The 12,416-nt window shown below is 44.2% G+C and overlaps 1 protein-coding gene across 1 annotated transcript in view; it reads left to right on the forward strand.

Annotated features, from left to right (window-relative positions):
• Positions 1-12,416, forward strand: part of shroom4 (shroom family member 4) — a gene marked incomplete at both ends in the record, with an annotated part of 131,606 nt that overhangs the window by 31,546 nt on the left and 87,644 nt on the right. The window contains one exon of the mRNA XM_080741643.1: positions 11,504-11,655. Within this exon, the coding sequence (XP_080597769.1) occupies positions 11,504-11,655 (152 nt within the window). The remainder of the gene's footprint in view (positions 1-11,503; positions 11,656-12,416) is intronic.

Consider the following 12,416-nt stretch of genomic DNA (forward strand, 5'->3'; position numbering starts at 1 on the left):
TGGATTAAAAACATCATTTTGGCTCAAATTGAGTCAAATACATTTTTACCAGGTGAAAACCAGTGTGGTGGCAGACCTACACAGTGCACACACTGTACAAGGGACCTTCTCTTTCTACCTCCGTGATAGTCATGGCTATTTGTATTATTTGCTGTCTACGATAGCGTAGCGGTACAAAACTTGGGAGCGAGAGATTATCCTATAGGATGAGAGGGATACAGGTCAGGAGGAGCGCTCATTTTGGTTCACTCAACCTCCCGTTTTGGCTCACTCGATGTCCTGAATATGTGCAAGGATTTACAACGAATTCATGACTTTTGAAATCTCTTCCAAACGAATCAGGTACACCACAGAGAGTCCTTGAGGTGCTTGTGAGCGTGCGCTCCAAGCAGCAGATGGCCTTGCATGTATGTACTGTAGACAAGTGCACTGCCTCGGAGTAGACAAGCCTTAGTGGAAGGAAGGAATAGGTTATCACGTTGGTGTATGAGCCCTCCTAGCAGAAACCATATTACCCGCAGGGCAGTCGACAGACAACTTTTGGAATCTTATTTAGGTCAGTTTCATGCTTATTACTGACCAATAACTGCCCCAAATCCCTTAATTACCCTCCCCAATTGCCTGTGTGTGTGTGTGTGTGTGTGTGTGTGTGTGTGTGTGTGTGTGTGTGTGTGTGTGTGTGTGTGTGTGTGTGTGTGTGTGTGTGTGTGTGTGTGTGTGTGTGTGTGTGTGTGTGTGTGTGTGTGTGTGTGTGCACGTGTGTGTCAGGTCTCTCAGAGTAGAAATGCCTGTCATTATAAGTACTGCGTTCATTTAGTTTGCTTCATAATGTGTCCCTGTTACTGTGCTGTGTACTGTACACTGCCATAAAAAAGCCATGATGTCAAGTTTTAAGACGTCATGGCTTTGATCTATGCCTGAGACAACATATGAACACCGGATTATGACTTCATAGGTCACATCGCGCGCACACGGACACACCTGCAGGTTTTTATGTACTTAACCTAGAAAGCAGGTATGTGGACTGTAATTAGAAAGCAGTCGAGTTTATAATGGGCAGTGGGCACAGAAGGCAGGTGTGTGTGCACGTACACGCAAGCATGCACGCACGTGTTCCAGACCAGAAGCTATTCACCCTTTCACCCTTCTCTCTCTCTCCTTATCTCCTTTCCTTCCTCAAGGATTCTCCCTTGCTTCTCCTTCCCATGGCCCCGTGGTCCATGTGTTCGCCTCCTCCTTCCACTCTCCCTCCCTCCTTTCCTCGCCGCCTTCTCTCCATCCTCCTCCTTCACTCGATCTTTCCTCTCCTCCCTTGATTCTTCCCTCCATTCCACGCTCCCTCGTTCCATCTCGCCTCTTTCCATCCAGTGTCAATTTAGACAGCAACATTTGGATTTAGTTTTAGTCATAGTCTTTTGAACATGTCATTTATTTTAGTCGTCTGACAAGTTTAAGTTTTATTCAACTAAATATTCTAACATTTTAGTCGACAAGGGCGCCCGCTGGACTACCGGTCCAGGCGCATACCTCTGATGCCTGACGGCGCGTCGCGGGTTCAAGTCCCGATCCCGACGACCATTTCCTGTCAGTTTACTCTCCTATCAATAAAGGCATAAAAGCCCCAAAACAAATCTTCAAAAAAATAGTCGATTAAATCTACAGTTGATTTTGTCGATATAAAAAATAAGTCACTGCCTAACATTTTAGTCAGTCAGTTAGTTTGTGTTTTGACAAAATTATGAAAAGTGAAAAAAGGTAGACGACAAACTTTTTTGGACGAAATTATGAACACTGTTTCCATCCTCTCCTAACTCCTCGTCTCACCCCCTCCCTATCACTCCCTGCTTCGTCTCGCGCTCTCTTCATCTCTCTGTCCAATCTCTCTCACTCTCTCCATCCATCTCTGTCTCTCTCACTAGTTCTTAATGGTACATTGATAATTGTGTTTTTGTGTGTGCGTGCTTGCATGCGTGCGTGCGTGCGTGCGTGCGTGTGTGTGTGTGCGTGTGTGTGTGTGTGTGTGTGTGTGTGTGAATGTTTTACTGCCACCACACCAGCCTAATTGACTTTAATGTAAGTCCACAAACATAGCTGGGTAATGAGCGGTCATTTTCCCCACTGTGTGTTTGCGCTCGTAAACGGACCATGTTTGGGAATTTTCTCGGTGAGAAAAGGGGGGAAATGATGCAACGTGGAGACGGAGGGGAGAGAGAGGATGTAAACTAAGCGCGGTGTCGGTCTATGTAATGCTTGTATACATCTATGCATGCATGTGTCTACATATCATTATGTAGGGTGTGTGTGCGTGCGTGTGCGCGCACGTGTGTGTACTGCGGGGCGGCAGTGGCTCAGGAGTAGATTGGCCGATTGGAAACCGGAAGGTTGCTAGTTCGAATCCGGGCTCCTCCAGAGTTGCTATCGAAGTGTCCTTTAGCAAGACACTGATTCCTTCGGTGTATGTGTTTGCAGGGGTGTAAAGTACATTTACTTAAGTTCTGTACTTCAGTAACATTTTGAGGTCTTGTACTTTATTACCAATGTCCAGTACTTTTAATTTTACTCAGCTCGGATCTAAATATTGTACTTTTACTCCACTACATTTATTTGAAAACTTTAGTTGCTAGTTACTTTGTAGATTGATTGTTATTTCAAAACCACAAAAGAGTTTTATACATTGAAATGGAAAACCTGAAATGGGACATTCTGTGTAATGAGTTCTTTTACTTTTGGTACTAAGTACATTTTGATGCAGATACTTTTGTACTTTTACTATTTCAAATTCTGTACTTCTACTTGAGTACTTTTTACACCACCGTGTGTTCGTGCATTTATTCCTGTGTTCCTGAGTGGATGTGTTTTTGTGCACGACAGGGAGTGTGTGTGTGTGTGAGTGTGTGTGTGTGTGTGTGTGTGTGTGTGTGTGTGTGTGTGTGTGTGTGTGTGTGTGTGTGTGTGCGTGTGCGTGTGTGTGCGCGTGTGCTTGCGCGTGCGCGTGTGTGCTTGTGTCCTCTGACTTTGGGCACAAGAATTGCTCTCTGGAAATAGCTTTTATTTTCACGGGCCATAACGAGTGAATTTATAGGTGGAAAAGAGGGCGAGCGAGAGAGTTATAGGGGAACATAGTGGAAATGAGTGAATTAACTTTACGTCTATGAGAGGTTTATATATCGAGGGCTTGGAGCGCAAAGGGCGTGAGTGAAATGCTCAGAATTTTACAGGACAGTGTTCCATTGTATGTAATTATTTCATTAGAAACAATATGTATAAGCAATCTATATTTTGAAAATGTCACTTGCACCCTTTGCGCTCCAACTTGCCCTTGATATATGGTCTCTGAGGTGGAAACCCAAAACCAGTAACTTTTCAGGATTCAAATATTCATTTTTTGCAAAAGTGTCAGATCTACAAGCTCAAAGCGTGTTGCTTCACGCCACGTTTCGAGCTTGTGGAATTGGTACTTTTGTGTGACGGCTTTAATTTTTTACGAAAAAGATAAAACTAAGAGGTTTCTGCCCGACAACAGCGAGAGCGAAGGAGTACATTGAGAGTGATAAAACGACAACTGACCAAAAAGCAGAGCATTGAAAGTCCCACCCTGCAAGAGTTTTATTGTGGCAGCGTTTCTGTGAGCCACTGGGGAACGACAGAAAACCCAGAGAAAGGATGCAGAAAGCGAGAGAGAGAAGTCTGGCCACCAGTCTCAACACAGAGCCAGCACAGAGGTGTGTCTCCATGGCACCTCATCAGAATAAAGAGCTATTTTCTTTTACTGGAGACTCAGAGAGAAGCCATGAAACCATGGAGGGGGGAGAAAGGGAGAGAGAGGGAGTGAGAGTGCTGTACTGTCACCATCAGGCTACTTGGCCTTTAGTGTTGTTCATTTCTTTGGGGCACAAGGCCGAATGCCAGGGCAGGAAGGCCATCAAATAAGACAAGATCTTAGTTAAATAATTGAAATGTAAGGGTTAAGGATCATTTAATAAGTGAAATAAAGTATAATTTACAATCTGATCCATGATGAGCCCTGCACCAATCAAAGTCCCTGGATTGGTTTAAAGATGGGGACTCAGGAGAGTTAAAGTATGAATTCAGAATCTCAACAAAAGACACCGGTGTCTACATGACCAGAAAGAGACAGAGGAGAAAGTGGTACAGTCAGCTCTCAGCTGGGGCATTAAGGCCACTGTGGTCTCAGGGCATGCCAATTGTTTGCGACCGTCAGGTCGCAGTTACTATCAAAACCTCCACCGGCTGTCTGTCTGTCCGTCCGTCGGTCAGTCTGTCAGTCATTCTGTCCGTCACATCACACTTTTCCCCTACTCGTATCTCCGCCACCGTTGCCCCGATGAATGCCTTTTGCACACACACTCCTTGGCTACCAAACCACCCCCTCATTTCTCACATGGTCCTCTTCTAGCTCCACCATGAGGCCTAAAATACACATTTTTGGACACTGCTCCTACAGATTTTGCCCTAAAATCATGCAAAGCCGTACACAGCATCTCTAAAGTCATGTCATCAACATGGATCTGTCCCATTTCCCATATTCCCTCCTGATTGGCTACCGTTGCCTTCTAAATGTGTGTATGCAATGTGAAGGTTGCTTATCTCCGAGAGAGAGGATGAAAGGTTGTGAGGAGTTGCGGTAAAGAAAGGATGGAAAGAGAGAAAGGGAACGGAGAAGAAAATGCCACATTAGCAGCAATGGGGGTGGGGGTCCCATTTATCATATGATTATTTTGGGGGGTCCCCAGTGCACATATGATTATTTTTCGGGGGTTGCGGCCTGAAAAGGTTGAGAACCACTGCAGTAGCTCTCTCTCTCTCTCTCTCTCTCTCTCTCTGTCGGTCTGTCTGTCTGTCTGTCTGTCTGTCTGTCTCTCTCTCCCTCCTTTCAGTAAAGTGTTGTTTTAACTCTGTGAGTGAACGAATAGACCCGTAACCTTTAGGGTCAATTTTCAGTACACTCAGACTCAGAATTCAATTATGATGGGACGATATGCGATATTATCGTTTACCGTGATAAAAAACACTCACAATGACTGCTATTTTTTGGCAGATGTTCCACCCCAGGATAATGGATTTTGATTATCGCGATGATATCGTAAATCGCGATTTCTTTTGTCCCAATAATCGTGATATGAAAATGTCATATCGTCCGATCCCTAGCACACAGTACAGTAAATGTACACTAAAACAGCGAGTGGACTCGCTTTGCATTAGAAGGCATTGAATCGTCTCCTATTTGTGTGTGCGAGTGTGTGTGTGTCTTGTGTTCTCGCATTTACTCATGTTGCTTGTAGTAATGCATACATTTCTGTGTGTGTGTGTGTGTGTGTGTGTGTGTGTGTGTGTGTGTGTGTGTGTGTGTGTGTGTGTGTGTGTGTGTGTGTGTGTGTGTGTGTGTGTGTGTGTGTGTGTGTGTGTGTGTGTGTGTGTGTGTGTGTGTGTGTGTGTGTGTGTGTGTGTGTGTGTGTGTGTGTGTGTGTGTGTGTGTGTGTGTGCCTACATGACTAAGCAACCACAAAATCTGAAATCTTTTTCCATGCCATGCATTCCTCCCTTTTGCTGCAACGGGGAGTGAGTGTGAGGGAACAAGGGCCAGGGCCCCTGTCTACACTGGAGAGCAAAATATCCACCTTGTAACTATGATGATTTAAACGTTTTTGAAAGGTTTGGAATTCTGTTTTATATGACCCTTATTTAATCTTTTATAGGCGACCCAAGGCCCATTACCAAAGGACTCGTGAACACTGTTCAAAAGCCCTGGGTAACCCCAAACAACATGTACGGTTGTCGCGTCTGAAAGAGATACACATTTCATTTGGTTCAGTAGCGAGAGCAGAGCAAAGCGTAGCGTCTATAACACTGTATATCGTCACTGTCGGGCAGAAACCTCGTATCTCCAAGTTTCAAATGTGTACATTTTTCGCAAAGCAAAGCCCTGCTTCATCACACAAGGCCGTCGCACAAAAGTAGTGAAAACAGCAGATCTACAAGCACACAACGCCTCGCACCGCGAGGCGTTGTGTCCTTGTAGATCGGCTGTTTTCACTAGTTTAAATCATTTTTAAAATGATAAATGCAAAACGAGCGGTTTTGGAGATACAAGGTTTTCATCGGACAACGACGATATGTGACATTAATCTTTGCTTTACCAGGTGTTCCACCATACTGGGAACGCTGGGTTCCTTTTTTTTTTCTGGAAGTGTGCAGGCAGAGGTTCTGCTTCTCAGAGGAGGTAACCTGACATCCACTTCTGGTTTGCTCAAGGCTTTACTTATGCAAAGAAACATCGTAATCCACCTTGAATGATGGCCTCGGTCTGTGTGAAATAGATTAGCTCGAGCTGTACACAGCCCCGGATTAACACAGGAAAACCCTGGCCCCCAACAATAAACGACCAGACTATCGTCATGGGGTTTTGAAACAGCACTAAATCGGTGACTTTGCGTTGTGAGCTTGTAGATCTGCTATTTTAAAACATTTTAGTATTTTTTACTTTTGGCACTATTTGGTTGTATAGTTTGATGCCAATACCTTTGTACTTTTCAGGAAGATTGTGCGTTTACATTCACCCATTCACTCACACATTCACACACCGATGGCGGAGGAAACCATGCAAGGCACCAACCTGCTCACTGGGTGCAACTAGGGGTTCAGAGTCTTGCTCAAGGACTCTTTGACACTAACTCTGGGGGAGCCCGGGACCGAGCTGGGAACCCTCTGTGTTCTAAGACAGCAACTCTACGCCTGTGCTTGTATAGCAGACCTAAAAGAATCCACAACATACCAGTTCTGACAATGTGACAGAATCGGTTTCCGTAAAACAATTCCAAATGTAATGGAACCGACTCCGGGCTCCTACAATGTTGGATACGGTTCCTCCGGTTTGGATCCCAACTCAACATGAGAACCATGACGTCAGTAATAATCAAGAGGTTCTTCTGAAACATCCGTCCCGGTCCTCTTGTTCTTTGTGTAAACCGCAGTTGGGTTCTTGTGTTCTTGAGGACGACGATGCACATTCTTGGGGAAGGGGTTTTAACCCATTCAGAACGGGTACACATTTTGTGTATCATTATTTTATGCTTTAACTATTGAAAAATAGCAGATATACAAGCTCACAGCGCGGCACCGAGTGCCGCGCTGCGAGCTTGTAGATCTGCTATTTTTGAAAAATCGTGAAAATTAGAATTTTGACCCGATTCTATAAGTGTCTTTTGAATCCTTCTAAGGTTTTTTTGAAAAACCTATGTTTCTATGTCAGCAATCTGGCCAGCCATCGTCAAAGAAAAGGTCCATCTATGCATGCATGTGTCTACATATGCATGCATAGGTGGTTCTCAAACCTTTTCATGTGAAGGACCCCAAAAATGATATGAATTTGGCCACGGACCCCCATCTCAAAATATTTAGTTTCAGGGACCACCCAGAAGCAAAATTTGAGTTACAAACGTTCGCTTTGAAAATACATATATTCAAAGATTTGCACACATTTTCACGACTTTTTCAAAAATAGCAGATCTACAAGCTCGCAGCGCGGCACTCAGTGCCGCGCTGTGAGCTTGTATATCTGCTATTTTTTAATATTTAAAGCATAAAATATTGCGTAATAATCATGTGTTCAGGCCTAAATGGGTTAATTGTGCAGCGCTAACAGCCGGCCTTGTTAAGTTTTAAGAGGAACGGTTCGGATCCGCCCGGCACTGACAGCGGCCTCTGAACGTCCGCCAAAGCCCCGCTGGACTGTCAGACACGGCACCCCCGTAAACGGACGGATAAACAGAACCATCTCCGTCTCGTCTGTAGCTGTTTTTTTAATCGAAGCCACTCATTTTCTCTGTCTCTGTCACTGTTTTAACCGCAGTTTCTGTCTCATCCTTACTTGGGGGGCAGATACTCTGTAAGTCTGTTTATCCGTGTGTGTCTGTGTTAGGGATGGGATGCGCTTATCGCGATAAAAAACACTCACGATAATCGTATCGTGGAGATTTCATTCATCGTGATATTGTCCTCCGTCATGCACTGGGATCAATTCACCTTTTATTTGCCGAGCTGCATATCCGGTACCACTTAAACCCTCTATAATTGGTAAAAGGGACTTATAATATACGTATGTTGATACAGTCTTTTTTTCACTCTCTATCAAATGTCTTTGCCAAAAAATAGCAGATCTACAAGCTCACAACGCGCCACATTGCTAAATGTTCCGCCCCAGGATAATAGGTAATGGATGTTGATTAATGTTGATTATTGTGATAATATCGTAAATCACGATTTCTTTTGATCATAATCGTGGTATGACATTTTCATATCGTCCCATCCCTAGTCTGAATGAGTGGTGTATAGTGCACGTGTGTCTGACTCTGTATACATGAGGCGGCATGGCTCAGGGGTAGAGTTGCCATCTGAGAACTCAGACACCAGTTCGATCCCGGGCTCCCTCAGAGTTAGTGTGGAAGAGTCCTTGAGCAAGACTCTGAACCCCTAGTTGCTCCCGGTGAGCAGGTTGGTGCCTTGCATGGTTTCCTCCGCCGTCGGTGTATGAATGTGTGTGTGAATGGGTGAATGTAATGCACAATCTATGTAAAGCGCCTTGGATAGAGGCGCTATATAAATGCACCATTTACCATGGTGCGTGCATGTGTGTGTGAGTTGTTCATGGTGTGTGTGTGAGTGGTGTATGTTGGTGAGCGAGTCAATCACCACAGACATCTCCTGCCCTCCCCTTTAGCCCCAATGACCGCACCGAAAACATTCCACAAATACAGTACATTCACAACACGCACTGTGCCTGTGACACAACACAACACACAGCACTACTGCTGTAAACTGCATACAACACACACACACACACACACACACACACGCACGTGCACACGCACACACATACAAACATGAATGCATGCATACACACACACACAAGGAACCGAGGCATGAACATAACAGTGTTTTGAAGACATGCAGACATGCAAACAAGGGGAGGAATAACAAAATCCACATCGCACATTCGGACAATCGCACACACACACACACACACACACACACACACACACACACACACACACACGCACACACGCACACACGCACACACACACACACACACACACACACACACACCAACTGAAACCAGAGCCCATTACAGTGGAATTTGCTGGCTTTTTTTTTTGTGTGTGGATGTTTTTGGTACAGAATGTGTTGGACGTTGTCGGACATGTTTTGTGGGGGCACCGACCGTTGCCGTGGGAACAACGGACCCTGCTTGAAAAAAAAAAAAGAAAAGGTCTCTGGAGTCCAAAATGGGAGGGTTTTAAATGAGAAAGTGTCTGGGTCAGGGTTAAAAGCGTCTCGGAGTGACCAGTCTAAAAATGAGCTTGTGGTCACAGACATCCATCTTCACTTTGCCAGTTCCACAGTGACCTATCCCCCCTTTCTCTCTGTCATTCAATACATCTCTCTGTCTCTTCTCTCCAGTGGTGGAAAAAAAGTATTCCTTTTTTATGTAAAAGTATCTATAGTCCAATGTAGAAATACTCTGTTACAAGCAAAAGTCCCGAACTTAAGATTTAGTTTGAGTAAAAGTACAAAAGTATTGCTATCAAAATGTACTTTAAGTTCCAAAAGTGTACTCATCATGAAGAATGTCCCATTTCACAAGTTTTAAATTGTATAAAATGTATAAAAGATCTTTTGAAAATAGCTGATCTACAAGCTCTCAATTGTGGGCTTGTAGATTTTCAAATGGCCAAAATGTACATCTAAATCTACAAAGCAACTAGTAACTTAAGTTTTCAAATAATTGCAGTGGAGTAAAAAGTACAATGTTTGCATCTGGGATGTGTAGTGGAGTAGAAGTAAAAGTACTTAGTTCTTACACCACTGCTTCTCTCTGTCTCTCCCTCCATCAGACGCCCTCTTTCTTCCTCTCTCCTGATCATTTTATTTTTCCCTCATAATTTTTCCCCTTTTCCTTTTTGCATTTCCTCCAATCGTTTAATATCTCTGCCCATATCCCATCCCATCCCATTCTTTTTTGAGCGGTGGAGCCGTCTCCTATACGTGGCCGTGTGTGTGGGTGCGTGCGTGTCTGTCTGTATGTAGCCTGCAGTACCTTTTATGACCACGTTGTTAAGGGAGGGGAGCTGTTGTTCAGGCCACTGAGGCCAGGCACACTCACATTCACACTCACATTCGCGCGCGCACACACACACACACACACACACACACACACACACACACACACACACACACACACACACACACACACACACGCAGCCTCCACCGCTCAGTTCACACGAGTGTGATTTTTTTTTAAGGTTAGGAAGGTCTTTCTCCTACCTTTTTAACTTGCGATGGGAATGAATGTGTTCTGTTCTGTGGACATATTTCACACCAATGTGTCTATTTAAAAAAAAAAAAGGAATTTCCTGCTCTTTTTTTAAACTGGAATGGGAATGAATGTGTTCAGATGATTCTGAGCACATATTTGTTCACGTGTGCGTGTGTGTGCGTGTGTGTGTGTGTGTGTGCACATTTCACACCAATGTGTCAATATGCTATGTATACCATGAATGGTTTCTCTGTCTCTCTCTCTTCAGGTATCCATTTCATATGCTTCTCCCAACATACACGACACATGATATACCCTACAATACACACCGTGTAACATATGACTAATCATTTTCATATAACACACAGGAGAAAACCAATGCGATTTATCAAACATATTCATGGATTAAAGTTACTTTCAGACCTTTGGATTCCATTGCAGCCAGAATGTCTTCTAATACAGTGGTCCTCAACCTTTTTAGGCCGCGACCCCGAAAAGAATCATATTTTAACTGGGGATCCTCCCACCCTGACAAGCACTTGGAATGCTAGTAGTTGGCATTACATTTAGTTTGACTCAATCTATTCCATTGTGAAAATAGCCGATCTACATGTAGATCAGCTATTTTCACAATTTCTGCCTCTAATATTTGACAGTTTGACCGATGTTTGACCAGAGGAACTAAAAAGGTCTTTAAAGTCCTTAAATTGTCACTTTAGAAATGTGCAGATACCCTGTATAGACTTATACTGTATGTTGGTTTGTTTACTGTTGAGTGACAAAACAATGTTAACATTTAGCTAAACATCTGGGGAGCCCCCAAAATAATTTGGGGACCCCTCTGGGGGTCCCGACCCACAGGTTGAGAACCACTGTTCTAATGGAGGCATGTTGCGCAGCGAAAATAGAAGATATTGCGTCTGCTGCAATGCATTGAGAGCTCGTAGATCGGCTACTTTCGGTTATTATTTTAAGATTAGAGCATTTGAAGTGGTCGAACTGGCGGTATGTGCGGAAGCATCTTCCTTTCACAGACACTTGTTTCCCAAATCGCACATTAGGAGTCCATTATTTAGGACATTTTATTTTGTTTAATCCATGCATATTAAAAATAATCTCTCTCTCTCTCTCTCTCTCTCTCTCTCTCTCTCTCTCTCTCTCTCTCTGCAGATTGAAGACGGAGGGAAGGCCGCCCAGTGCAAGAAGCTGAGGGTGGGAGACGAGCTCATTAACATAAATGGCTCCGCCCTCTACGGCAGCAGACAGGAAGCTCTCATCCTCATCAAGGGATCCTACAGGATACTGAAGATTACCGTCCGAAGGTACACACACACACACACACACACACACACACACACACACACACGCACGCGCGTGCGTACAAAGCAATGCACTGAACGCACAATATCTGTTGTGCAACCAGGGGCGTCACAAGGGGGGTCAGTGGGACTGAGTTACTAGGGCCCAAGGTGGAGGGACCTTAATTATTTTATACTTTAGCTATTGAAAAATAGCAGATACACATTACACAAGCTCACAGCACGGCACTGAGTGCCGCGCTGTGAGCTTGTATATCTGCTATTTTTTAAAAGTCGTGAAAATGTGGGCAAATCTTTGAATATATGTATTTTTTAAGTGAACATTAGTAACTCAAAAGTTTGCTTCTGGGGGGTCCCTGGAACTAAATATTTTGAGATAGGGGTCCGTGGCCAAATACATATAATGTCAGGGGTCCTTCACATGAAAATGTTTGAGCATCACTGACATAGAAATAGCAGATCTACAAGCTCACAGCGCGGCACTCGGTGCCGCGCTGTGAGCTTGTATATCTGCTATTTTTCAATAGTTAGTTCACAAAATAATGGGGGGCCCGCCGTGACCTTGTACCCAGGGCCCAGAACTTGGTCCGACGCCCCTGTGTGCAACGTGCTCGTTGATGCCATCGAGCGTTCGCTCAACGAGCGAGAACATGAAGGAAAACATATAAAGGCTTGGGTTAAAACGAGCGGGAAATCTGGCTGATGGAAATGATTCGTTTTCCAACTTTTATTGTGTGGAGAGAGTGGAAAACAGTGAAACAACA

The sequence above is a fragment of the Nannobrachium achirus genome (assembly GCF_963921795.1).
Source record: "Nannobrachium achirus genome assembly, chromosome: 14".
NCBI classification, from domain to species: domain Eukaryota; kingdom Metazoa; phylum Chordata; class Actinopteri; order Myctophiformes; family Myctophidae; genus Nannobrachium; species Nannobrachium achirus.